The 25,742-nt window shown below is 40.6% G+C and overlaps 1 protein-coding gene and 1 long non-coding RNA gene across 4 annotated transcripts; both read left to right on the top strand.

The window, feature by feature from the left end:
* Positions 1-1,691: 1,691 nt before the first annotated feature.
* nr2c2 (nuclear receptor subfamily 2, group C, member 2) lies at positions 1,692-21,740 on the top strand. Of its 3 annotated transcripts, none has more exons than XM_080763989.1 (15): positions 1,692-1,849; positions 4,411-4,495; positions 5,020-5,061; positions 6,661-6,864; positions 7,499-7,604; positions 8,254-8,433; positions 9,078-9,234; positions 10,249-10,339; positions 10,639-10,784; positions 11,459-11,636; positions 12,748-12,869; positions 13,097-13,236; positions 16,085-16,222; positions 16,843-16,948; positions 17,481-21,740. In XM_080763989.1, the coding sequence occupies exons 2-15, from the start codon at positions 4,436-4,438 to the stop codon at positions 17,653-17,655; spliced, it is 1,845 nt and encodes a 614-aa protein (XP_080620115.1). In that variant the 5' UTR covers positions 1,692-1,849; positions 4,411-4,435; the 3' UTR covers positions 17,656-21,740. The 3 variants fall into 3 exon arrangements, with proteins under 3 accessions (XP_080620115.1, XP_080620114.1, XP_080620113.1); XM_080763988.1 differs by having other exon boundaries at positions 4,985-5,061; XM_080763987.1 differs by having other exon boundaries at positions 4,985-5,061; positions 16,813-16,948.
* Positions 21,741-23,670: 1,930 nt separating this feature from the next.
* On the top strand, positions 23,671-25,602 carry LOC308315236. The gene is made up of 3 exons (XR_013964008.1): positions 23,671-23,767; positions 24,640-24,720; positions 25,527-25,602. It is a non-coding gene; the product is annotated as an uncharacterized lncRNA (long non-coding RNA).
* The last annotated feature ends 140 nt before the right edge of the window (positions 25,603-25,742 follow it).

Below are 25,742 nucleotides of genomic sequence, written 5' to 3'. Positions count from 1 at the left end.
TGGAGGTGAACGGAACACTGTATTGAGTTGTGCTTGAAATTTACTGTAATTCTCCAATCTGTTAATAAATTAATCAATCAACCCCTGCCCACTTTGACAGGCTGGAATGGCTTAGGGTTGATGACAGAGTACAGCATCTTGCAATGGGTCTGGTCCACAAGATTCGATACACCACCAAGATACCCATGTACCTGTCTAAATACTTCCTTAATGTCAACCTATGCCACCAAACTGTGGAACACCCTACCAACAGTCATTAAGGCATGCGAATACCTTGACTCCTTCAAAACCGCACTCCAAGGGCACGTATACGGACGGCTGCAATTCGAAACTGCCCCCCGTAAAATCTGAATCCCCCACCCACCCCTTTTCCCCCTCATGTTTTCTCCCCTTTTTACCTCCTCTATGATGATTTTCCTGTTTTTATATAGAAGTGTATATTTGTACGTCTCTAAATGTTATGATGAATTGAACATGGTGGACCCTATTGTAAACACGTGTAATGCTGTCGTCCACAGTTTTGTATTGAGTTATGCTTGAAATGAAGAAATGTTGAAATAATTCTCCAAACTGTTAATAAATACTTCAATCATCAATCAATGATTATAGTCTAGCAGAGCTACTAGTCTTTAGGGTGGTTGGCCATTTGTCCATTTGATATATTTCTCCCATCTTGCTGCTGTGTTTGCAGTTGCACATTGTTGTACTTCGCCCATCAGATATGAGAGTTGTTTGTCATAATGTCAGTAATAAAAAATAACACATTTGTAATCTACTATCTGTGGAACTGGAAAGTACTGGTATGTGCATGTCTCTGATGTCTTTCTGCAGCCCAAATACCAACTCGTGGTAATTGATGACATCTTCTGGTCTTCATCAGCAGTGCAGTTCTTGTTAATGGTAAATGGTGCATTTATATAGCGCCTTTATCCAAGGCGCTTTACATAGATTTGTGAATTACATTCACCCATTCACGCACACATTCATACACCGATGGCGGCGGAAACCATGCAAGGCACCAACCAACCAGCACATCAGGAGCAATAGAAGCAGCAACATTATACCCTATAACCCCCCCCCCCCCCCCCTAAAGCTGTGTATTCAGTGTTTGTTCACTACAGGTGCCATGTCTCCAGCTCTTTACTTTAATAGTAAACATGAACATAGATGTTCAGATGGGTTGCCTTATTTGCCTATGCCACAAAAATGTGGAATCCCTTGACTCCTTCAAAACCGCTCTCAAAGAGCACCTACGGACGGCTGCAATTCGAAACTGGGCTGGCCCGTGTAAATTAAGTCTGAGTTCCCCCACACCCCTTTCTCCCCATACTGTACATGCATTTACGTCATGTGTGTGTCTGAGAAAATCGGCATTTTGTCCTACAAAGATTACATTCCCATTGATTTATTTGTCACTTAATACGTTTAACAAAATAAAACTATATATATATATATATATATATATATATATATATATATATATATATATATATATATATATATATATATTATATTTTTTCATATTTCATTTATAGTTACACACCCTTCAATAATTGGATAAATAAGAATTTAATTAATAAACTCCCTTGACAGGTTATTTCATGCAGACGGGATGACGTCAGTGCTGTCTGGCTCGCTTGTGCAGGGAGGTGGGGGCGTAGACAGGAGGAGGGAAAAAAACCTCTCAACGACCTCAACGCACTGGCAAGGCGGTGCGGCGGGGGTCACGAACTATGACCTTTAACAGAAGAAGAAAACCAAAACAAACATTTTATTATATTAAAAACACCCTGGAACTTTAATACAAATCTGTGCATCTCCACAACAACCCGCAGGAGGTACGCAGGAGGTAAGTGAAGTCTGCTGCTTCTTTCCTCATTCAAAACAATAGAAAAGATCAACTCACACCGTTAGCTTTTAGACGGCTAGCCGCGGCGTGCTCTGCCCCTAGACCGACACTGATGCCTGGGAGACCGGGGCTGGGTGTGAGAGCCAGTCGGTGTAGTAGCAGCCCTCTCTGCCCCAAAAAAAGAACAGATCTACAAGCTAACAACGACGCGTCGCGATGCGAGGCGCGATCTTGTAGATATGTTCTCTTTGGTACTGCTAGAAGAACCCAAGTCAAATGTTCAAGATAAGTTTTAAGATAAAGATCCCAAAAGGGGAACGGACAGGACAGCAGTACACGGCTGTTCAGCTAAAGAAGCTAACATTAGCTGTTAGCCTAGCTTCCTGCAGCAGTGAACTCGACCCTTTTACCTTTGCCATCCCGGGGACAGGAACTGGCTTTAATGCTCTAATGCGCAAGGAACCCTTTATTTGTTAACATAATGGCGTTTTACTTTTATTCCCACCATATTGACGTAGCTGTCAATATATATTTTTGACATATTGGTCTGATAAGAAAATTACTGTAATGCTTCTAATAACTGGCTTCGGCACCCTATTACTGGCTGATTGCCAGGCTCTCCATTTTGTCCTGTGTTTTAACCATAATGGAAGAAAGTATTGATTGATCATCTGTCCGGCCAATCAGCACACAACATTTTCCTCCTCAACCAATGGGGGCTAGTGCAGTGGACATGAGGCATGGCATTTATCACTTTTCAAAGATCATGTCACCAGTTAATCCAAAAACCACACCTGTGTGAAGTGAGGGGCGCTCTTATCATCTTACAACATGATGATGTAAAACAAACATTGAGACAAAACAAACATTAAATTCTCTTTATTGTCAATGGCGTTTTTAAAACAAACATTGAACTAAAAACAAACATTAAACCTGTATTATATAGGAGGGGCTAGTGCCCCTCAACAGCAGTGTTTCTTTTTGAATGTCACAGTCAATGTTAGCCGCAATTTGCAACGCTAGATTTTTTAATAATGGGATGAATCTAGAGTTGCAATACCCTCCATTGACTCCTTACTCATCCAATTTGGTTTGCGATCTGCTTGTCTTAAATGACGTTAAACTCACCAACATTGCAGCTGTAGTCCAAGCTTGAATTATCCTCTTTCAATCTGCCGAGCTTGTTTTTCATAAAAATCCACCGTAGACATGTTATGAGCTACTTTCTGTCAAGAAATTCTGTGCAGGTGATTCTGGAGTTTGGAAGCACTCGTCGTATGTCACTGAACGGCCCTGCGTACCACCTGTTTCGAATTTGCACATAATGCAGGAGGCAGCAGCGCGACCCGTTAACAAAAACGAGTGCTTCCAAACTGCAACACTGCAAAAATAATCACCTGCAGAGGATGTCTTGATATAATATATATAAGTTTAAGCCCTTTAACTACGTTCTTAACCCATTCTGACCTGAGATCAGATTCATACCAGGTTTCCACTGGACACACACTGGTCTGATGAACCCATTCTGACCTGAGATCAGATTCTAAAAATGTCAGTCGTTCTTCGAATTTTTCAAAAATAGCAGACCTACAAGCTCGTATCGCGCCACTCGGTGGCGCGATATGAGCTTGTAGATCTGCTATTTTTCAATAGCTAAAGCATAACATGATGCCAACACCAAAATGGGTTCCCGGTCAGAATGGGTTAATGTTTCTTTAATAAAAACCCTTGAACACTGGATTCGCTGGATATTTAGATCCAGCTAATCTTCTTTTGTTAAGCGGAGCATGCGTCAGACATTAGACAATGGCCCATTTCAATTACTTTGGTCGGAGTGGCCAGACTGAAAGGTGGGGGGACAAAAAACAGCACACCCCCATTCCAGTGCCAGTGAGTGAGATGCTGTCAACTGCTATTTCAGGTGTTCTACTGCAGGGGTCGCCAAATTATTTGGGGGGGGTTTCACAAATTATTTTACAAAACGTTGAGAACCCCTGTTCTACTGCACTACCCTGACCCTCACACCAGAGGGGAGTGAAAGGTTTTTAATGTTACAATTTAATGACTTTTAAGATCTTCTTTTTGAGAGGTGCTCCAACAAGTGACTGTGTGTATCTTAAGTAAAAAATTCCACCCCCAATTCCCATTCAAGTCAATGGCAAAATTACTATTACTAGTACTATTACGTCACATCGTCATGTACTTGATAAGTGTGTGCAGCAGATCAACTTGTCAAAGGCACCGCTCACTTCACACTGGGGTGTGATTTTTATTATTTTATTATCAAATTGGCCAAATTGTCAAATATTACGAAAGAAGGAAACAAACATTGCGAGGCATTGTGAGTTTGTAGATCAGCTATTTTCATAATATTTATCTGTGGAACTGAGTCAAACAAAATTGAATTTCTCAACTACTACATTCCAAGTGCTTGTCAGGGTGGGGGCGTCTCCAGTTCAAATATGATTATTTTGGGGGTTCACGGCCTGAAAAGTTTTGGAACCCTTGTGCTAGGATGCACTTCTAGGTCTCACACACAACTTTGGCGTTTTTCCAAACAGACCTCACTGATGACCTTACATCGCCATGACAACCAACCTGCAGCTGCTTGCTCAGCAGAAAGTGGCCACTGAGCAGGTGGTAGAGGTGAGAGAGAGAGAGTGAGTGTGTGTCAAGATAATGATGATTTTTTTATAATCAACTCAATTGATTAGTCGTCGTACAGCGGTGTCGGACCAAAATAGAAAAAATGGCTCATATATATATATATATATATATATATATATATATATATTTAAACTAATGAAAATTAAGATTACTATATTTTATCCCTGCATATCGACTCAAGTCTTTTTTTTAATTGATTAGTTTGATTAACTGTTGATTAACCTAAGTAATGATTTGCAGTATGCACTTACGTGTGGTGTATTCTGTCTTCTGCGTTGCCTTGGAAAAACACGTCAGTTTCAGCCTCAGGTTCAGTGACCGTCGTCATTAGTGTTGTCGTCGTTAGTTTGACCGATCGCAACTAGATGTCAGAGGAGTTAACAGTGTGCCTGCTGCAGTTTATTTGAATTGGACGTGTTGGTGTTGAAGCTTGTTGTAACTCAGTCTCATATATGTGCCCTCCTGCAGATTCAGTGATGAGTGGTCCTCTGCAACACTTCCAGGTGATCTCCACTGAGCCCGCTTCAACACCACAGCGAATACAGGTACAGTGCAAAACAGACTGGCAGTGGCACTCTGTTGTAGTCGGAGTCTGAAATATTTATTTTTTGACCACTCCTACAACCAGCAATGTCCGTGTTCACCTATGTGTGTCTGTGTGTTCACCTGTGTGTCTGTGTTGGTTAATGAGCACGAGTATGACTATTAGTACCAGTAGGGGCGCTGTTGTGCCAGAAACGGAGAGAGAGTGCTGCACTGTTGCCTGCTAATGAGAGAGAGAGAGGAGGGGAGGGGAGTTGCACCACTCAGTTCACACGGGTGTGATTTTCTTATTGCAAATTCGGCCGACGGTACTTTGTTGTGCGCATTTGTGAGAGGAAATCACATGAAATAACAACTCCATACCAGGAGGTGGCAGTAGTTAGCAGGAGCCTGCACTGCTCAAGAGGGCGGAAGCTGGTAAAAAAAGCGAGACATAGCATTTTTGCGATGCCTCTAGTCATAGACATAGTTGTAGTAGTAGTTCTCTCTCTTTAGGTTGCCCTCCGTCGTTGTTTCCAGTCATCCCGGTTCTCCATGCGTCTGCCAAGTTCGTTGGTACTTGAGAATATTATGTTATTAGTTCAAATGTGTGATTTTCAATGTCTCTGGCCTACAGGTATGTAGGCTTGCTCCTTCAACAGCAGCAGACAAGAGGGAAAAAACTAATGCTCTGTCAACGAGACTTTTCAACAAGCAAAAGGAATTCATCAAGAGAAATATGCACGTGTTTATTAATATGTATCAAGCTTGATTCATGTCATAGGTCTATACATCATTCCTCTACTCTTTTCATTCCATCAAGATTCAATGTCATACTGGCTAATAATATTCAGATTTTGTCTGATTTAGGCCACTAAATACCAATACCAGTGGTGCCTTGGGGGAAAATCTTAGGTACAAAAAGCCAGAAGGGCCATTACAACATCACGTTGCCTCGCCAGCCTACCCTCTGATCAACTTTATTCCAAATGGGTAGTTATTTGGTCCAGTGTTCCAGACCCTCGCCAACACAGGTTTCTTAACGGCAATTGCCTGCTGACTCCATCTGCACCAGATCATCATAATGTTCAATCATCCTTATAATTAAATCATTTTATTATTTTTATTCAGATCGTATCTATCTTAAAACAAACGTATAGATTTGTTATTTAGGCTATTGATTACCTGCCACTGTTGAGTAGGTTTTTCACAATTCTTCTCTTGAAACTTCGGTCAGCATTCGATGTTCAACTAGAAGTCACAACCCAACGGCACGGCACCAGCTACAAAAAGTTGTCAGCAGGTTGTCGGCAACAGACGATTTCCAACCCTTTCCGACGTCGGTGCGGTGGAGAGCTAGCTACATACCCTGCACTGCTATAGATTGAATAAATAAATAAGACAATATACAGTGTTTATCAGATAGTAGCCCGACTTTCTAATGAAAGTAAATAAAGAAAAACTAAATAAGCAAAGAAATAATATGAATCAACTGATGGTTTTAATAACTGATGGTAATTAATCGATTACAACTCTGATTATCGATTTAAATCATCAAGGCAAATCATGGACATCCATCTATTCCTTTTCCCTGCATGTGTCTCCTTGCTCGTCGCTGTCAGATTGTAACTGAGCAGCAGACGGGGCAGAAGATCCAGATCGTGACAGCGATGAACCCGTCCAGTGCTGCCAAGCAGCAGCAGTTCATCCTGACCACTGCGGATGGCGCTGGTGCGGGCAAGGTCATCCTGGCCTCACCGGACAGCCACAACACAAAGCAGCTCATCTTCACTGCTGCAGACGGCCTCATGCCCGGCAGGATACAGGTACACGTTTGTCTATAATACCGGTTCTCATTGTGGGGCCCGGGGGACACCCAGGTGTCCTTGAGCGGGTTCCAGGGGATCCCCAGCTAAATGATTGATCATTAGGAACTAACTAACTAAAATAGAACCAAATGGACCTGTAAGGAGGGTACATTGTACAGAGGGTAGATTGGGGTCCCAGAGATAAAAAAATAAAATAAAAAAAGTTTAAAATGGGGGTCGATGGCCTCATATATATAAAACTGGGGGTTCTTAAAATTAAGAAGTGTGAGAATCATTGGTCTAAACTCTAAAACTACGTCACAACCATGATAAGATGTGGTATTTGTGGCTGGAGGCATGTGTGATTCTGGTGTGTCCTACTCTTGATACTTTAAAGCTGTGCCACCAGTGATACCCAGTGGCGGAAGGTTCCTATAACGACAGTGGGTGCCCACCTTAGAGTAGCCTATATATTTTAAGGTGCCCACCCGCCCCGCAACTTATTATTATTGGCTTATTATTTTGCCAGCGGGTGCTTCGGCTCCTGCGCACCCGCGGAGTTTGATGGCCCTGGTGATACCGCAACTGTATTAAGGACAGACTTTGAATTAGAGAGGAGATTGTCTGACTGCACCGTGTACCCTTTTCCCAGATTGTCACAGATGCGGCATCGATGGAGCGGCTGCTAGGGCAGGCGGGGGATCTGAACCGACCGCAGCCAGTGGAGTACTGTGTGGTCTGCGGAGACAAGGCTTCAGGTACTTCCAGCTTTACATACTGAACACGCACTGCTTGCACGCTTGTTAGCTCACCCAATTAGGGCTTGAGACTAACTACACATTGTTTGCACTGGTGTACCGTCCTACAGTAACCTCTTCAATGAGGTGCACCAGCCCAAAAATGTAACCCATTCTGGGTGGGAACCCCTTTTGGTGTTTTAAGCATTATGTTATTCTTTAGCTGTTGAAAAATAGCAGATATACAAGCTCTGCTATGAACAACACATTTTCAGATGGGGTCGGCGGCCAAATACATATAATTCTGGGGGTCCTTGACATGTAGAATCTGGTGTCAGGTCTAAATGGGTTAATACGTCTTCTTTTGTCAGCTTTCCTAAACATTGGTTTTAAAAATGTTTAAAGTTTCACTTATTTATATGGCATTTTGATCGCTGTTTTATAAATCGTTTGTATAGGTCAACAGGTGCCAGACATGTCACTACTTGAGGCAGGCTAAGGGTTCACTGTGAAATTGTTAATTATTATAATATTGGCCATATTATAATAAGGTGTGGAGGTTTAAGAGATGGTCCTTTCCTTAAGCATCTACAACAATTGTATTTAACCTGGAAAATCTGGCTTTAAAACAACACACACTCGCACACATCTACTACATGTATGTGTTCAGGGCGTCACTATGGGGCAGTCAGCTGTGAGGGCTGTAAGGGCTTCTTCAAGAGGAGCGTGAGAAAGAGCCTGACCTACAGCTGCCGCAGTAAACAGGACTGCGTCATCAACAAACATCACCGTAACCGCTGCCAGTTTTGCCGGCTGAGGAAGTGCCTTGAGATGGGGATGAAGATGGAGTGTGAGTTTGTGCCATCCTAGTATCACGCATGAATACGTTCAATAATAGTTGACTGTTAGAGCGCAAGTAAGTAGTCATGATGATGAGTCACACTGGTGAATACATTGATGCAGTGATTCCCAACCTGAGGACTGGGGCTCATTGGTGGTCCATGAGGTTACGTGTGGGTCCCCAAATAATTTGCAAAACACGATTTTGATGATAATATAACGTAGTATATTTGTATTAAAATGTAAAAACAATTATAAGTTAGGAGCACTCTTATTATCATACATCATCATACATCAGCCAATCAAATCATCACATTCCGTGGTACAACACACACACACACACACACACACACACACACACACACACACAGCTGTGCATAGGAGGGACCCCTCAAACATTTTTGTGGTATTTCCTCCTTAAAACCTAGAAAAATGTGTTTTCATTGTGATATTGATAAATAGGAACTTAAAGTATACTACATTAGTTCCATTGATTCAAGCCAGAACACAATCAATCAATTGATTGATCATTAAAATGCTCTGAAAACCTTCCAGAATTTCAAGTCTGCCCTGATCCAGAAACGGTTGGGAACCGCTGAAATGATTTGTACTGTTTAGTGTTTACTATACTTGTTTTTGTATTGGTGTCGACAGCTGTACAGAGTGAGAGGAAGCCCATTGACCTTGTGCCCAGAGAGAGACACGCCAACTGTGCTGCCTCAACCCAGAAGATCTATATCCGCAAAGACCTCAACAGCCCTCTCATCGCAACACCAACCTTCATCTCTGACACAGACACAGAAGGCTCACGGTAAGTGATATTTAAGCCCCAATCGGGGAAGCTCTATTTAATTGATGTTTTATCCATCTGTATGGTACATATACTGGATAACATAGTATCATGGTAACATAGTTAAACTCTAAATAATAAAGTCTCATAGTATGTCATGCAAATGTATTGGCTATTTCACTTTTGTTTTTGTTATATTTTGAAAATGTGAGAAAATCTTATTTGAACATTTTCACCTATAATGCCATGTCCAAGATAGAGACACCAGGTTGAAAGTAGTGTTTAAGTCTGTCTGGGCTTTATAAATATTTAACCAATTGCAAGTATTTAGAAGAGCTTGTGACTGACTAATTACATTTGATAAGTTGGAACACAGGTTGGTTATGGACATACAAGATTTCTACCGGACACTAACAATGACGATATACACAGCGTTAGCAGCGCACACTACAGTTACAACCTGTCAATGACAAATATTGTTTGATTCATTTAGAAATATTAATGAAACAATAGTTTGATTACTCTGGGGACTCTACTCTGGGGACTTTTAAATCCATGGTTGTTGCTAGAACAGCATCAAGAAAACAATCATGCCATTGTATCAATATGAATGACCGCCCCCGCAGACTTTGCTTCTGCAATGCACTTCTTTTTTTTAAACTTAATTCATTGTTTCCACCCAGTTTTAGCAACAGAATCTCTCAGATTGTCCTCAGTCTAATGTGAGTCTAGGTTTATTGATGCCATCTTTACTCTGCTGGATAGCTGAATACAAACAATGTAGTGTGACACTGACGTGGTGATCTGGCGTTTTTGTTCTAGTTCAAAGCTTCAAACACAACATTTAGGAATCCTGGAATACTGTTTAAACATTTTTCCCCCTCCCTTCTCTAAGTTGTCAGTGTCACACCACACTTGTTGAAGATTTAGAGATTAAAATGGTTCAATTCTTCCGGGAACCATCACATAATAATGCAATATGTTTTGGAACCTTTTGATACTGACACGTGGCTGATGGCTGTGTATCCCGTGCAGATCCAGTCTGTTAGACCAGGGAATGCTGGTGAACATTCAGCAGCCTCTCATCCAGGCTGATGGAACACTGCTGCTGGCTACCGACTCAGAGGTACAGCATCTAATGACTGTCTGTCCTGCTGCTGGACAAGTCTTTGTGGACTATATGTGGTGGCGTGTGTCTCAGAAAATGAATTTCATTTTAGTCAGTGGTGTTGTAAAAACAGTAAAAGTGGATAATCTAGTCCTATTTCTAAAGATGTGTATTTTCAAATTGGAGTGCTGGCAACTTTATTGCTTTACGGTAGGCTATATGATTTTCTACTGGTGCACTGTTTCTAGCAGGCACATTCCAAGTCTCTAAATGTGGGCTAATCATTTGCATGGCTACATATGTTGTGACCCCTCCAGATGGAGTCTGGGCAGGGGGGCCTGGGGACACTAGCCAGCGTGGTGACATCCCTAGCCAACCTCAGTGACTCCCTGAAAGACAACCTAAACAATGGTGATACCTCGGATAACCAGAGGGAGGAGCAGTCCGACAGTGAGATTACACGGTCAGTTAGCAGTACTGTGACGAACACTTTTCAAGTTGATGAACACTATTGTCTCTTTTAAGAGTTGGTCTCCTGACAGCTGACAGTGATTGAATAAAGGATCTGTCCAAAATCACATACTACTGGCTGTATACTAATTGGTATGCTATTTTACAACTTACTTTTCAGTGCATAGTTGCATACACATACTTATCATGGAATGTTAGGAAAGTGCCCCATCTTGTGACAAAACTCAGGTACTACACTACACCTACATGTTCCTGTTCATCAATTTGTATAGCATTAAACATTGTTTATTGGACATGTCAAATAGGTTTCAGCAAATGACTACATTCTAGAGTTGTTTTATGGAAGAGTAATTGACAAGACATCACACCAGAGGTTTGGTCGCTGCATGCTACGCAAAGTAATACGCAAAATGTTGTTGTCCATTATTGCGTACTGTAATATTTCCCAAATTTAGTATGCATTTCACGTGCTCTTGAGTGGTTACTAAGCCTTCAGCCATACTCTCACATTGTGTGTGTGTGTGTGTGTGTGTGTGTGTGTGTGTGTGTGTGTGTGTGTGTGTGTGTGTGTGTGTGTGTGTGTGTGTGTGCGCATGTGTGCGCATTTGTATTTACCTGCGTTATATTTGGGTGTTGTTGTCATGTGTGTTGGTGTCTTACAAACAGTGCCTTTGACACCCTGGCTAAAGCCCTCAACCCATCAGAAACAGGGGTGGGACAGAGCCTGGCAGCTAAAGGGGAGTGTGAAAGTGGAGCCACCATCCAGCTGATCAGCCATGATCAGGACAGCCCCATCATCGAGGTGGAGGGGCCACTGCTGACAGACACGCACGTCGGCTTTAAGGTGGGCGCAGCATCCAGTCAACTCGCAGGTAGACAGCGGTAAATTAATGTAGTATGCTTCAGTCTTAATTCTTTTCTTAAAATAAGTATTAAATAGCTGAGCTCTATATATTATGATAGACCTGGCTCATTGATATAGATAGAGGGTTTGTTCAGTAACGGGGGCCTGCCTGTCTCTAAACAGAAATTGCATTTTCAAGTCTGGATACCAATTCTATCCAATCAGGAGAGATTAACCCATTTTGGACTGAGGCCAATTCTAAAAACGCTTCTAAATCCTGACCTAAGATTTCTGAAAAACTTCAGATATTTATATAGCATGTTCTAACCCCAGAAGGGTTAGAACGCCAAAAGGGGTTCCCGCCAAGATTGGGTAAGTGAAATTGGAAGTGGTGACACAAAGAAATGAGCAGAAGATTTTTTAACTGGAACAGTATAAATCTTAGCTGATAAATGGGTACTCTCTCCTGATAGCTGAAAAAGTACTCATCACCTGAAAAGAGAGAGACGAACTTACACTCTACATTGAAATAAATTAGTGCTGTAACCTTTTAACAAAACACTTTTTGTTTTAACCAAAGAATATCACTTACCCTAACTTTTTTAAAGCTACCACATTCGCCAACCGAACAATTATTTTTTGTTGCTTTGGCAGGTCTCAACATTGTGTGTGATTGGTCAGACACTCAATGCGGTCGTGCATTGTATTGTTTTATTTCTGCCAGTGTAGTACCATGAACAGTTTTGAAGGATGGCTGGTACACACCTCTATAATCCCTCTCTGAGCAACTACAAACTCAACCAGATGGCAATTCATTAATCGGCACACACTTTGTCCACCGTGTCTGTCAGTACAAACGGTGAAACCTACTGACAAATTATACCAAAGCACGTTGGAGATTGATGTGAACAACAAACGGCAAAGAATCTGGTAAAACCACAGTTCCAGAGTATAAAACACTTTTGTCCCCGAGAAACTACCTTCGTTCTGAGAAGACCTGCCCAAGCTGAAAAAAAGGTTTGGCGTCGGTCGTCGAATGCTGTAGGCTTGAATAAAATAATGAACTTTTTTTTAACAATTTCACTCTCTTACTTTAATCTCGTTCCTCCAGTTGACTATGCCCAGTCCAATGCCTGAGTATCTGAATGTGCACTACATCTGTGAGTCCGCATCCCGCCTCCTCTTCCTCTCCATGCACTGGGCACGCTCCATCCCCGCCTTCTTAGCCCTCGGGTGAGAACGCACTATGACACCTTAACCACTATCAACCTGGCGTCCCTATCTTTGGCATATCATTATAGGTGGCAACTGGCAACAGCGGATCCACAATCTGTTTCGTCAGTAGCGCAGACAGCTTCTCCTTGTGTTATGCGTACATTTGTAACCACTGCAAAAGAGTGAGCACGTTATGGTTCCTTTATTCACCCCACTCCCCGCCCCTCTTTCTCTTTCTCTCTTAGTCAGGAGGTGAACACCAGTTTGATACGAGCCTGCTGGAATGAGCTGTTCACTCTGGGTCTTGCTCAGTGTGCTCATGTGATGAACCTTTCCACTATCCTAGCTGCCATTATCAACCACCTGCAAAGCAGCATTCAGGATGGTAGGATGGCATTCATACCTCATAATGAGCTATACTGTATTGAGTGCATTTATGTGGACAGACTGGGCACTATACAGATCAAACTCCAATTATTAAGGCAGTACACTGGTCATTGAAATCGGCATGTATACGCTGTTATCTAATTTCCTAAATCAAGGTACAATCAATTTCTTATTGTGCCACAAGATGCAACAACTTCACTTCACATGGGAAGTATTTACAAACCTTTACGGAGAAACCTGATTTGAGTAAAACATGTGAACCCGGATTATTACCATAATTAACGTTATGCATGTAAATGCTTCAGTGAAATGATTGGCACCCAGTAGTTGGTGTATTATAGTGCATGGAATTACACTTCTTTTGTTTAGTCTAACTAGCTGTGCCATTATGAATTTAACAGCTGTTATGTGTAAGTAACCTGGGGCGTATTTCACGAAACTTGGATTAGCGATTAAACCCAGATTTAACAGATATCCTGAGGCTTGATTCAGTTTCATGAAAGCAATGCCATATTAGTTCCCATGGAAACTAATGCTTTGGATTTAACCTGCTCCGGACCAGGCTAACAGCCAGGTTTAACCTAATCCTGATGTCTTTACTGTTCATTAAGCATTCAATCTGATCACAAACCAATGATTTTTTTTTGTAACATTGAAAACATTACTAAATATTACCATTACTCATTGTTTTACAACATATTACCATTGCAACATTTCACCCACTATTGAACCCATGACCAACAGTTCACCAGTCTGGCCCCTGTCTGGGCAACAACCCCTTCCCCAAAGGTAGCTCCCTCAGAGGGAGGTATGGCCAAATATCACAATGCTACAATATCATTATGCTTACAATATTAAGAATTCTGTTACATTTATGACTATTTCATTATGAAGTTTTAAGTTAAGAGTAGTGGTAAAATGTAGACTATATTTGTGGGGTAGTTAATCATTCAGTCTATCCACTATATCCAGTATTTTCTCTCTTTAATTACAGCAGCAGTATTTATTTTAGAAGATTAAGGCCCTCATTTATCAATTGAGTGTAAAATCTGCCACAGATTCGAGTGCAGGTTTCGTAGTACACCCACGTCGCCACGGCATTTATAAAGTGATCGCAAACAGCTGATCCTTCCTTAATTTCGTTCTGACGTTAATAAATGTGAAGGCTGAAATCTATCTGGCACGCCCTATGAAATCAAGCCTCGCCCTCGTTTTTGCGACTGAACACATGAAATACGACCTGTGGGAAAAGTTTCTCCCGTGCCTTGCTGCCCGCCTCACCCACCTCTCTCATACACACACACACACACACAGAAGCACACGCAACTTGCAAGCCCAACTAACTGGTGTCTTGTTAAATAAATAAAGAACGAACACCTGCATGAATTAAATAAAGTTGTAGGCCTACCCTGTCTGTTTCCCTCTCGCTTGCCTTGCTGTCATGTCCACGCATGCACGCATATACATGACACATCGACATCGCATCGCCATGAATGGAATTAGTTTGTAGGCTGGCCTATATTAATTTTACCCATTCGTGCGCAGTGCACGGCGAAGACTGCGCACTGCTGTGATATTAAAGTCCTGTAGGTGACTGCCGACATGATAGCCTAGCTCTCTCATGCAGCATGAGAGAGGCTATCATGTCGTCAAGGCAGTCATCATAATCAACGTTTATGTAGTGATTTCTGATTTGATCATTGATGAACGAATCATAAACATATGGATGAAGGCTTGCCGCTTGCATGTGTGCTGGTATGTGTTGGCGACGCACGCCGCGGTCCCGTCCTCCCGAGCCCCGAAAATGATCTCGCTTTTATCTGAACTGTCAAAACTGTCAAAACCTGTCTAAGCACTTATTTAAATGGTGAATGATTAAGCCCCTTACGCCTATAGCCTGCTAGTACTTACTACAAATAGGCAAGCTGTATGCTTGTCATTGTCACTTGGAAATAAAGGCGTGCAATCCATTTATGCCTTTTTTTAAATAATATCATAATCACATATGCCGCATCACCGCATGCGCTCCAAAATCATCTCACAAGTGCGCTTGCATAACAAGGCCAGTAAAGCACTGTTTGATTAAGCACAAACTAATACATTGTAAACATGTTATATTGTTTTTAATTGCGCAATTTTAATTACTTGTAAAGTTGGAAATCTCTCCCTTTTTTTTTACATACACATACCGTTTTATGTTAACATTTTAGGAGTGAAAACATATGTTTAGATGCCTGTGACAGCGTGGCACCAGTTCAGACAATGCTGCTCCGCTTGTGTAAGACAGAAAAACAGCCAAGGACAAAGATATACAGAAGGGGGCAGTAGCCAGTAATGCAACTATTAAGGATGCAAGCTGCCATAATACCCCACGAAGAAGGATCTGTAAATCAGTGTTCCACCGAAGGTCTAGAGAGGAAAAGCCAGACTCTGCATTCAGCCAGGCTTTATGATCCTGGCTATGATCCATTCTAAGCCTTGCTTGGCTTTAGTGGAATGGAATAAACCAGGCTGAACAGACCAGGATTTAATAAGCCTGGTTTTGGCTTAAATCCTGGATTAGTTCATCCAAGTTTCGTGAAATAGGCCCCTGCTTGATTAAATAAAGTTCACAAGGCCTGGGCCGCGGCTTAGGTTGCGGGTTCGACTCCCGATCCCGACGGCCTTTACTGCATGTCACCCCCCCCATCTCTCTCCCCATTTCCTGTCAGCCTACTATCTGTCCCTCCATAAAAAATATAAAAATAAAGGCGAAATCCACAAAAAGAATTACATTAAAAATAAAGTTAATAAGAGCAAATTCTGAAGGTTCAGGCCCTAAATTGGTGATTGTCTTTCTGTCTCAGACAAGGTTTCTGGGGAGAGGGTGAAGCAGGTGATGGAGCACATCTGGAAGTTGCAGGAGTTCTGTAACAGTATGATGCGAGTGGAGACGGATAGCTACGAATTTGCCTACCTAAAGGCTATAGTGTTGTTCAGTCCTGGTGAGTACAGTATGTTGAAAAGACCTTGATCAGGGACTATTAACCACTTTCAACCTGTTTTTGCATGCCATGTCATTATAGGGCTTAAGGTGGCCCCACACTAGAGCATAATTACCCTGATTTAGTGTCCGATGTACAATTACGGAGGTGTTCCCCATTTGAGGCTGTACGGAACTGATTATGTGCCAAAATGATTCTGTAGTGTGAGGTGTCTCAGACAAAGGGCCCTATCTTCCACCCGGCACAAGATGATGCTAAGCAGCAGCGCAATTATCATTGGCATTTTCTAACTGACGCAGATGTCTTTTTGTTTGCCCAGAGGCCATGTTGTTATTTTGCGCCCATCCAGCGCCCATATCTTAAACCCAGAGAGAAGAATCAAAAAGCTATTGTGCTTGAGACCTACACTGACCTGCTCAAAAGTCTAACACAATCCCCAGCACATGAGCACAACATTCCCCTGCTATTTAGAGAGCGCATTAAGTTTGTATTCTATTTTATTTTAATTAAGCTAATGCAACTCCCGTGTGGGAGTGACTGAACTGTTTAACAAAACTACTGACTGAACAAGCATACATTGACCATTTCAGAGAATGGCTATTGTGTGTGCCACTCACCAGACCACCCAGGCTTGGATAGCAGCAGCCAGATTGAGAAGTTTCAGGAGAAAGCCCTAATGGAGCTGCAGGACTATGTGCAGAAGACCTATCCCGATGACACTTACAGGTACACATAGCTCTGAGCCATCCTAAAGCCTAGTTCAGAACAAAGATTTGCAATGAGACTAAACGGGTTTAAGCCAGATTTATACTTTGCTGTATGATGTTATTGCATGCCGAAAATAGCCAGTCTACAAGCTGACTGAAAGCTGACGGGGGGGAAAGTCAGATAATAGGAAAACTTAACAAAAATAAATAAATATTAGACATAATATCACAGTCTCTTGTGCATGCACTGTAAGAGACGTCCTTTAGAAGCAGATATATGTATCAGAGAATATACAGTCTTGTGCAAGTACTGTAAGAGACAACGCATAGCAGCAGATATCAAACTTAACTTGCTATAATGGAGTGGAGTGTATTCGTAGTAGAGAGATAGGAAACTGATGTCAGAGAGAGGAGGACATGAATCACAGTTCTACAGCCAGAATCAAACATTGCAAAATGATGGACTATCAAATCATCTACCAGCAACCCATCTAAATAAATCTTTCTATGGTTTCAACCCATCTAAAGAAATCTTTCTATGGTTTCAACAGATTAACCCGGATCTTGACGCGACTCCCGGCCCTGCGTCTAATGAACTCCAGCATCACAGAGGAGCTCTTCTTCACAGGATTAATAGGTAACGTCTCAATAGACAGCATCATTCCCTACATTCTCAAGATGGAAAACGCTGAGTACAGCAGCCCAGAACCCGATGCTACGGACTGACGTCCTAGAAGAACAACTATACAAATCGGTGCAGTGCCGCTTGTCTTAAGGTCTTTACACACAGGGGGCCTTTTGTTTTGTGCGATTTATTCGGGCAAAAATAAATTTTCCGTTTGTGTGAATGAATAAATAATACATCCACACAGAATACTACATAAAAGTGACGCAATGGCTATTCAGAATGAGGTAGATTTTTCACAGCGAATAGGCTATATGAATACTTTTGATGCAAAGTAACTTGACATCGATTTTTGTGCTCCCGATGTGTAAAGACCTTTCTAATGGTGTGTGCCGTAAAGCCATTCAGGGATCGCTGTAAGACTGAAGCCTACTTTATGCCCCGTCACGCGATGGTGTGAATAGCCGACTTACGAGCTCGCAACACGTTGCGAATGCAACGATTTGTGAGCTTGTAGGTCGGGTTTGAAATGAATTGGGCTCAGGTTGGACAGTTGTTAGTGTTGACACCAGGATGAGGAGGGCTGGAAACATCTCCAGAGGAGATGCTTCTTGGAGCCACTCGTGAGCGTTCATGGCACTGCGCTCCTATGAAAGAGCGCTTTCCACACCATTGTCTCCGTTTCCTGGTCTCATTCTAGGTTTATCGCACTTTGTTCATTTCCTTACATGATCATTTAACCTTTAAGTCTTTCAAGTTATTTTAGTCTTATATAAGCCTGTTGCTGTACACTCATCATGATGAGTAGTGTGTATATATAGATATATACAGATATACTATATATTTAAATATACCATTTAACACCCATTTCTACAGTAATACCAGAAAGCTGTACAGTATGTTCAAGCACAGTCCTTAATACAAAAATAATAGAAAGGTTAAAGGTGGGATTAGAGGTTTATCCATTTTAAAAGGTATACCTAAAGGATGTCTTGGTACCTACCTACAGTAAAATGCACAGTGAAGAAGAGTTGAAGCTACACAATGTCTGCATTTGTATTATTTGTCAACATTTGGCACTAAAATAGGCTTGTATGTTGAATTGGAACTTTATTAATGCAGTGGTCACTTTTGCGCTTTCAGTTCATACTCTGACATAAGAAAAAAGATATTGTTGCTGTCGGGCGGAACCCTCTTACATACTATATATATATATATATATATATATATATATATATATCTATATATATATATATTATTTATTTTGCTATTTTGAATTGGAATCTTGAAAAGTAACAGTTTTGTACATATGAGGATTCCACCCGACAGAGCAGATATCGTGTATGTAACAGTGGTTAACAAATTAAGGATTGTAACTTAAAACAAGAAGTCATAATTTAAAACTAAATAAGATTTCTCTGAATGTTTAAAATGTGTGTTATAATACATAATTTTTGTTTTGTTTCTCAGTTTTTCTTTAAATGTTTTTCATAGTTAAGATTTTGTACAACCAGGAGCACTTGTTCATTGTACAGTTAGTTATATAATAACTATTTCCTCCTAATATACATGAAAGGTTAACAGCTAAATCAGGTACAAGAATTAACTCAGTTTAATGGCAACTAACCTCAGTACAGTGTCTAATCTGTGAAATATTCAGATTAATTAGCCATTTTGTATGGTCACTCCACTCTAAACTCCATTCATAATTTACACAGAACCGATGTTCAAAACCATTTGATGGTTAGATTTATTCTATTTAACTTTTATTGAGACATTTAGTTCATCTGAAGCCCATCACACACCGGGTGCGCAGCGACGCGGCAACGCCTGGAAAATAGAACAGTGGCGTATCGGAGCGAGGCGAGGCGGCTGTTTTGACGCGCGGCGTTCGCAGACGGTGTGTGTAGCCCTTAAGCCAGAGGTGGGGCCAGCATTTTTAGTTTTGAAGTTAATGTCTGGAAATACACATTAACATGAATCCAACATATCATTAGCAAATACAAATATTTAAAAGTAGGGTAAGTGATATTTTTTGGTTAAAATAAGTGTTAAATAGCTATATATATATAGTGTTTGTTCAGTAGCAGGAGTCTCCCGTCACTCCTGCTCTTTAGTAAACAAAATGCATTTTCAGTTCTGGATATTAATCCAATCAGGAGAGAGAACTTGTACAGAAAACAGATTAAACAAGTGAAATTGGAAGTGATGGCACTAAAATAAATGAGCAGATAAAATTGGAACACTACAATTGAAGCTGATAAATAGGTACTCTTTGATTAAGTGAAATGTTTCCACCCACCTGAAGAGATGGGAGACTCCTGTTACTGAACAAACACACAACAATGGTTACTATTAGAATATAGTGCTTTAACCTTTTAACAAAAATACGTTTTGTTTTAACCAGAAAATATCACTTACCCTACCTTTAACACACTGATGATGACCGTGCTGTCAAACAAATCTATGAAGTCTTCAAACCTGCATTTAAAAGAAGAAAACATTGGAATACTCCCAAGTTAGTCTCAAATCTCATCAGCCAGACATTAATGAGACAATCAGCTAAATATTACCCTTACGGGTCCATTTGGTTCCATTTGTAAGGGGCCATTTGGAGCCCCTTCAAGGAACCATAGTGGGTCCCCACTTTGAGACCCACTGGTGTAGCAAGTGTTTCCAGTGAGCCAACATCAGCACCCTGACTCTGTTTGACCAGAATGGAACAGAGCCTTAATTAGCATATTTGGTAACTGTGAAGGAAATAAGGAAGAGGCTCAATTTCCAATATAGCTGCTGTGCATAGAGCTTATTAAAATAAAAGCTCTCTCAGTGGATGGTTTTGTTCTGAATAGTATCACAGATTTTATGTAGAGTGTAACTATTTCTGGCATAGGAGTCTGTGCAATTACCACACATCACTTTTTCCCTTTTATGACAATCAATTCTATGCTGTTTTTCCTCCAGTTATGTTTAATTATCATGCTGTAGTTTAATGTCAGCCTTGCTTTTGTACATCTGCTTTTTCTATGTGCTATATTTATCAAATAGCGTCTTTTCCTACAAGGAATCTGCAAATTTCAAGTATTTGCTTCATATGGTTACTTCCGTTGCTACTGTTTATACATTGTTGTGGCATTTGTATTCTGTTAAGTGCACATCCATCAGCCTCTGGTGTCCCGCTGCATTCATGCTGACTAAAACCCTGTTTTGCTTTAAAACTTTAAATCTGATTTGTTGTGAACAAATTAATGTGTCCAATACGTCCAATTAAGTGTACTTAAAGTATGTTTTGGGCAGGTTTGTGAGTTTTTTTAGTTTTTTTTTTAATGAAAGTAAAAAAGTTGATTCAGCCTGAAGTGCACCAATGCACTTGAGGCAAGCTCACAATGTGTCCTAATTGGATGCATTGTGAATATGTAGATCAGTCATTTTTGCGCTGTGTATGACAGAGTATCGATTAGGCTGTAGCAGTATGCATAGGCTTGCATACTGTGTTGATGATATCGTTGGCAAAGAAGAGCATCAGCAGTATCATGAATGACACAGATGAAGTCAAATTAAATTAAGTCAGCTGCGATTACGTTCTCATAAAATAAATGTAAATTGTAATATGTGGGTTTAAAACCTGTAAAGACTGTTTCTAAAGGCACTCAAGTGAACAGACCTTTGTACGTGTAATTTCATTAAAAATGAGTGCATGTCCTTTTTAAGCGGAGTTTTATAATCTTGTCACTGTCTGCCCTTAAACAAGGAGCATTATTGTTATTTTTTTATAGTGCATTGCAGTGCATGAAGACATTAAATGCATTTTATTAAATGCTGTATGAAAAATGTTGATTTAAATGTTGTGGCTTTAAAATACTAACCATGAACAGTCACCATGCTAAAGGGTGTGCGTGTGTTTTTTTTTTCTGCTTTATGGATTAAGCATAGTATGGTTAAAGTTTTATAAGTGTACGTATTCGCTCATGTAATACGAATTTCTTCGGATATGGTGATTGAATGATTATTCAAAAATACATTCAGTTTTTGCTCAAGTTTGTCATAACCCTACATTTTCTACCTCATATCAATGAAACATGTATTTGATGATTGAACGCCTGTTCTGTATCATTCCATTCTCTGAGGCTGGTATCTCTGAGTCTGAAGCCCCAGAAAGCGCAGTTCAGAAAAATAATAAACTATTCATGCTCAAGTAGTGGATTTCTCTTTTCACTGTATTTTTTTAAGCTATTTTCTAAGCTTTGCTATCCACTTTAACCCATTTAGACCTGAAGACATTTCTGCAAATGTCTTCTAAATCCTGACATTTTTCTGAAAAGCCTATGTTTCTATGTCAGTCATTCTTAATGTTTTTCATGTCAAGGACCCCAAAAATATATGTAATTGGCCGCCGACCCCCATCTGAAAATATGTTGTTCCAGGGACCCCCCATGAAGCAAAGATTGAGTTAAAAACGATCGCTCTGACAGAATATATATTCAAAGATGTGCACCACATTTCCACGATTTTTCAAAAATAGCAGACCTACAAGCTCATAGCGCGGCACCGAGTGCCGCGCTATGAGCTTGTAGATCTGCTATTTTCAGATATGTTATAGCTAAAGTTGGGGTCTCAGCTGGTCGTATTCCAAGGACGCCATTTCCTTAAAGATGGAGTGCCGCGATTTTTTCCCACACTTAAACATGAGGAGGAATGGGCGTGAGTAAGGCTATGGACCAGAGCTAAATCCCTACCTGCTTTCTCTGCACCATTTAAGGCCTTTTCCAAATGTTAAAATGTAAAAGACCAATATTATTATGAAGAAAACAAGATGTTAAGACCTCTAAACCAAATAGAATAACGTTTATGCGTTGTTTATGGCTTCTGAATGTAGGTCTTTTAACATGTAAAGTCTATGGAGTGTCAGCACCACTAGGTCTGGAAAGGGGGCGGGGAAGGGCTGTGAGATAGGCCTATTAAGGTTGGTGAGGGGTGCGTTAATAATTTAATAATAATCTTTATTGTCCCGAAGGATATTTGTCTTCACAATCTGTTCAACAGTTCAACACCCACATCAAAAACAACACAGAGCACATAACACCAAGACAGTACAAAAAACTAAACATGAGGTCCCCACAAGCTGTGTACAGAACCATCCTATCGGCGGGGCAGTTTGTTTAATGCCGCGATGGCTGAGGGGACAAAACTCCTACTAAAACGGACCTTTTTCCATGGCAAGGTTCTGTATCTTTGTCCAGATGGCATGAGGTTAAAGAAACGATACAAAGGATGGTCAGTGTCATTTGATATCGAGAGTGCTAGTCGTGTGATGGCGTTATTGTTCATATCAGAAAGTGTGGGTGTAGGAAGTCCGATGATTTTGGAAGCAATACGGGTGATACTGAAAAGTTTGTTCCTGTTAGGCATGGACAGTATGGTGTAGAAACATGCAGAACAGAACAGGTTGAATAATGCTTTTGTATTAGGTGACTGGATAGATGTAATGTGTTGATCAAACCTGAGTCTATTGTCCAGTGTGAGTCCAAGGTATGTGAAGCTGTCTACCTGTTCTATTGTTTTACCATTAATGAGGAGTGGGTTAAGTCCAGTGTGGGTTGTTGTTTCAATGACCAGTTCTTTTGTTTTGACCACATTAAACTCTAGATAGTTGTCAGTGCACCACTGTGTGAAATGAGAAATGGTATTCTGATAGACCGTAATAGAGTCATGGAGCAGTCCGAGAATGGCAGTGTCATCAGAGTATTTAAAGTATGTGATGTTAGTGGGTGAGGGGCTAATACAGTCATTTGTGTACAGAGTGTAGAGGAAGGGGCTGAGGACACAGCCTTGAGGGGCCCCTGTGTTGGTGATGGCAGTTGATGAAAATGATGTACCTACTTTAACTGTTTGTGGTCTATTGCTCAAGAAGCTGTGAGTCCAGTGTATGAGAAGTGGGGGGATGTTGAGCTGATGCAGTTTCTTGATCATATGAAGGGTTGGGAGAGGGTTAAGGTTCAGGAAGAATTGAAGTCATAAAGGTACAGATGGCTGTAGCGAGGCATACTGAAAACATTGAGGTCCAAGAAGATGCAGACTATGAGAATGAAACCACCGTCACTACAAGAAGAACTAATGTAGAAATGTCTGAAGAAGGACATTATGAGAGTCTTGATCGGCACAAGATAGACGATGCCGTCTATGGAGATCTTCAGACCAAGAAGAAGCTGTCTGGTAAGATATATTACTAATATCTGACCCACCACTGTACCTTGTACGAAAATCTCAATTTACCATCTCCCACCTCAAGAAGACAGCAGCACTGGCTGCATTTCATCTTTAAATGTATTCATTTCAATTATCCACAGTATTTGAAACAGCTTATGATACCATACACTTCTACACATCAACTTAGACATTGCTCACAGGTTTACTTTAATATACCCACATCAGTTGGCAAAAAATAATTTATGTTCAAAGCTCCCTGTGACTGGAACAACCTGCCTGTCCATATTCGTTCAATAACATATTTTCATTTGTTTAAAACTGTGCTGTCCTCTCATCTTGAGACTACCTGTTCATGTTTTCACTAATCATCACTATAGCAGATAGCCTACATGATGCAATGATCCATGTGTTATGTCTACGTTATGTCCATGTTATGTGAAATGTTGTCTTGTTGCAGTTTTTGTTTTGTTTTTTGATGCCAAGATAAAAGAGCATTCACGCTCGCATTACATCTTATGTATATTTGTGAGTTCTCTGACTGAATTAACTAAGTATACATCATTTACTAAAAATCATGATAAGTGCCATTTTCAATAAACCAATCAAGGACTCTAAGAGTAATAATCAAGATAGTTACCATTTGTTAACTTGTCAATAGTTCAAGCCTCTCATCCTTGAAAGCTGTCATACATATACATATATTTATGCTTTTCCAGTCTTGACAAAGAATGTGAGACAGAGGAGAGTTGAGGCCGAGGACAGTTATAGAAGTGATTCACTTTATGTGTAAAAGTATTTTAGTATTTTATTTTAGAGTACTTTGGTCCGGTTGGGTTTAGCTAAAGGCATTTACTCTTATCTTGTTTTTGTCTTAACAGGGAGAAGGCCTTTCAGAGTTGTTGCTATGGTGATTTTGTGTCTTATACTGATGGGTGGCAACATAGCCCAGGCTGTGTACTGTGAGTATTACATGTCACTAAACTACCACATCACTCACTTCTCCTTTTTTGACCAACAGTATGCTAACCCAATTGCCCTTCCTGACACTACCCTTTGCATTTACCCGGGCTTGGGACAACTTGTGCAACAGAGGAAATGCTTTTAATTCTCGTATGTCTTCATGTGTTTAGAAACAGTGGCCAGGTCTGTTTCGTTTGGACAACATGACTTGGCCAACATTGGCTTTGCAACAATGAGTTCCCTTTTCAGAGTTGCGTAGTCTGTCCCAGTTCCAGTAAGAGCATGCAAAGGCTCCACCAAGGTGGAGTCTAGAAATCTCTCAGAATAGGGTACAAGGCTTGATATGGTATGATATGATATGATACTATTGACATACTTTTGACTCCACTACCTTTCTAAGCCTTATATTTAAAATAGTGAAACTAGCAGATCAACAAACTCGCAGTTTCTTTTTTAACGTCTACATTTTAATAAAGACAGAGTACAAGTATGTGCACTTATATTATTGTAAAAGAAAGCACTCCAGTACTTCAACTCACGTTGTGCAACACAGGAAATGCTTTCTCGTATTTTTGTATTTTTGTAATCAAATTCATCGTTTCTTTTGGTATTGTTGCATTGCATGATATGCATCTGAAAAGTATGATGAATAAAGTAGTGTTGACAAGTGACAATGCACATGAAAAAAAGGATAATTAACAACGTTGAGATTTTCTTCTCAAATAAAGTGTTCCACCACAGATGATTGACCTCATCATGAACAGCAGCGATAACTGTCTTTATCATCCATTTCTGTCCTTCGCAGATCGTTCACCCTGCAGTAACATCATGGCCAACGACACCCTGGTACATGATCATAACACGCTGTCCAACAAGTCCAACTACCATACTCTGATCTTGGAGAACACCAAACTGACGCAGGAGAAGGACCGGCTTCAAAGTGAAGTAAACCAGCTGAAGACACAGACAGCAGGTGAGAGAAGATACAAAATAACTTAAATAATATCATTGATATTTAAAT

The sequence above is a fragment of the Protomyctophum bolini genome (genome assembly GCF_963924005.1).
Source record: "Protomyctophum bolini genome assembly, chromosome: 5".
NCBI lineage: Eukaryota > Metazoa > Chordata > Actinopteri > Myctophiformes > Myctophidae > Protomyctophum > Protomyctophum bolini.
This window is presented reverse-complemented; position numbering and strand designations above follow the sequence as displayed.

What these genes read in the sequence shown, in the direction of transcription:
- nr2c2 (XM_080763989.1), top strand. Translation starts at nt 4,436, where the DNA reads ATGACAACCAACCTGCAGCTGCTTGCTCAGCAGAAAGTGGCCACTGAG. An exon ending in ACAGACACAGAAGGCTCACG is followed by an intron (nt 9,235 to 10,248) that starts GTAAGTGATATT and finishes TATCCCGTGCAG; the next exon opens with ATCCAGTCTGTTAGACCAGG. An exon ending in ACACGCACGTCGGCTTTAAG is followed by an intron (nt 11,637 to 12,747) that starts GTGGGCGCAGCA and finishes TCGTTCCTCCAG; the next exon opens with TTGACTATGCCCAGTCCAAT.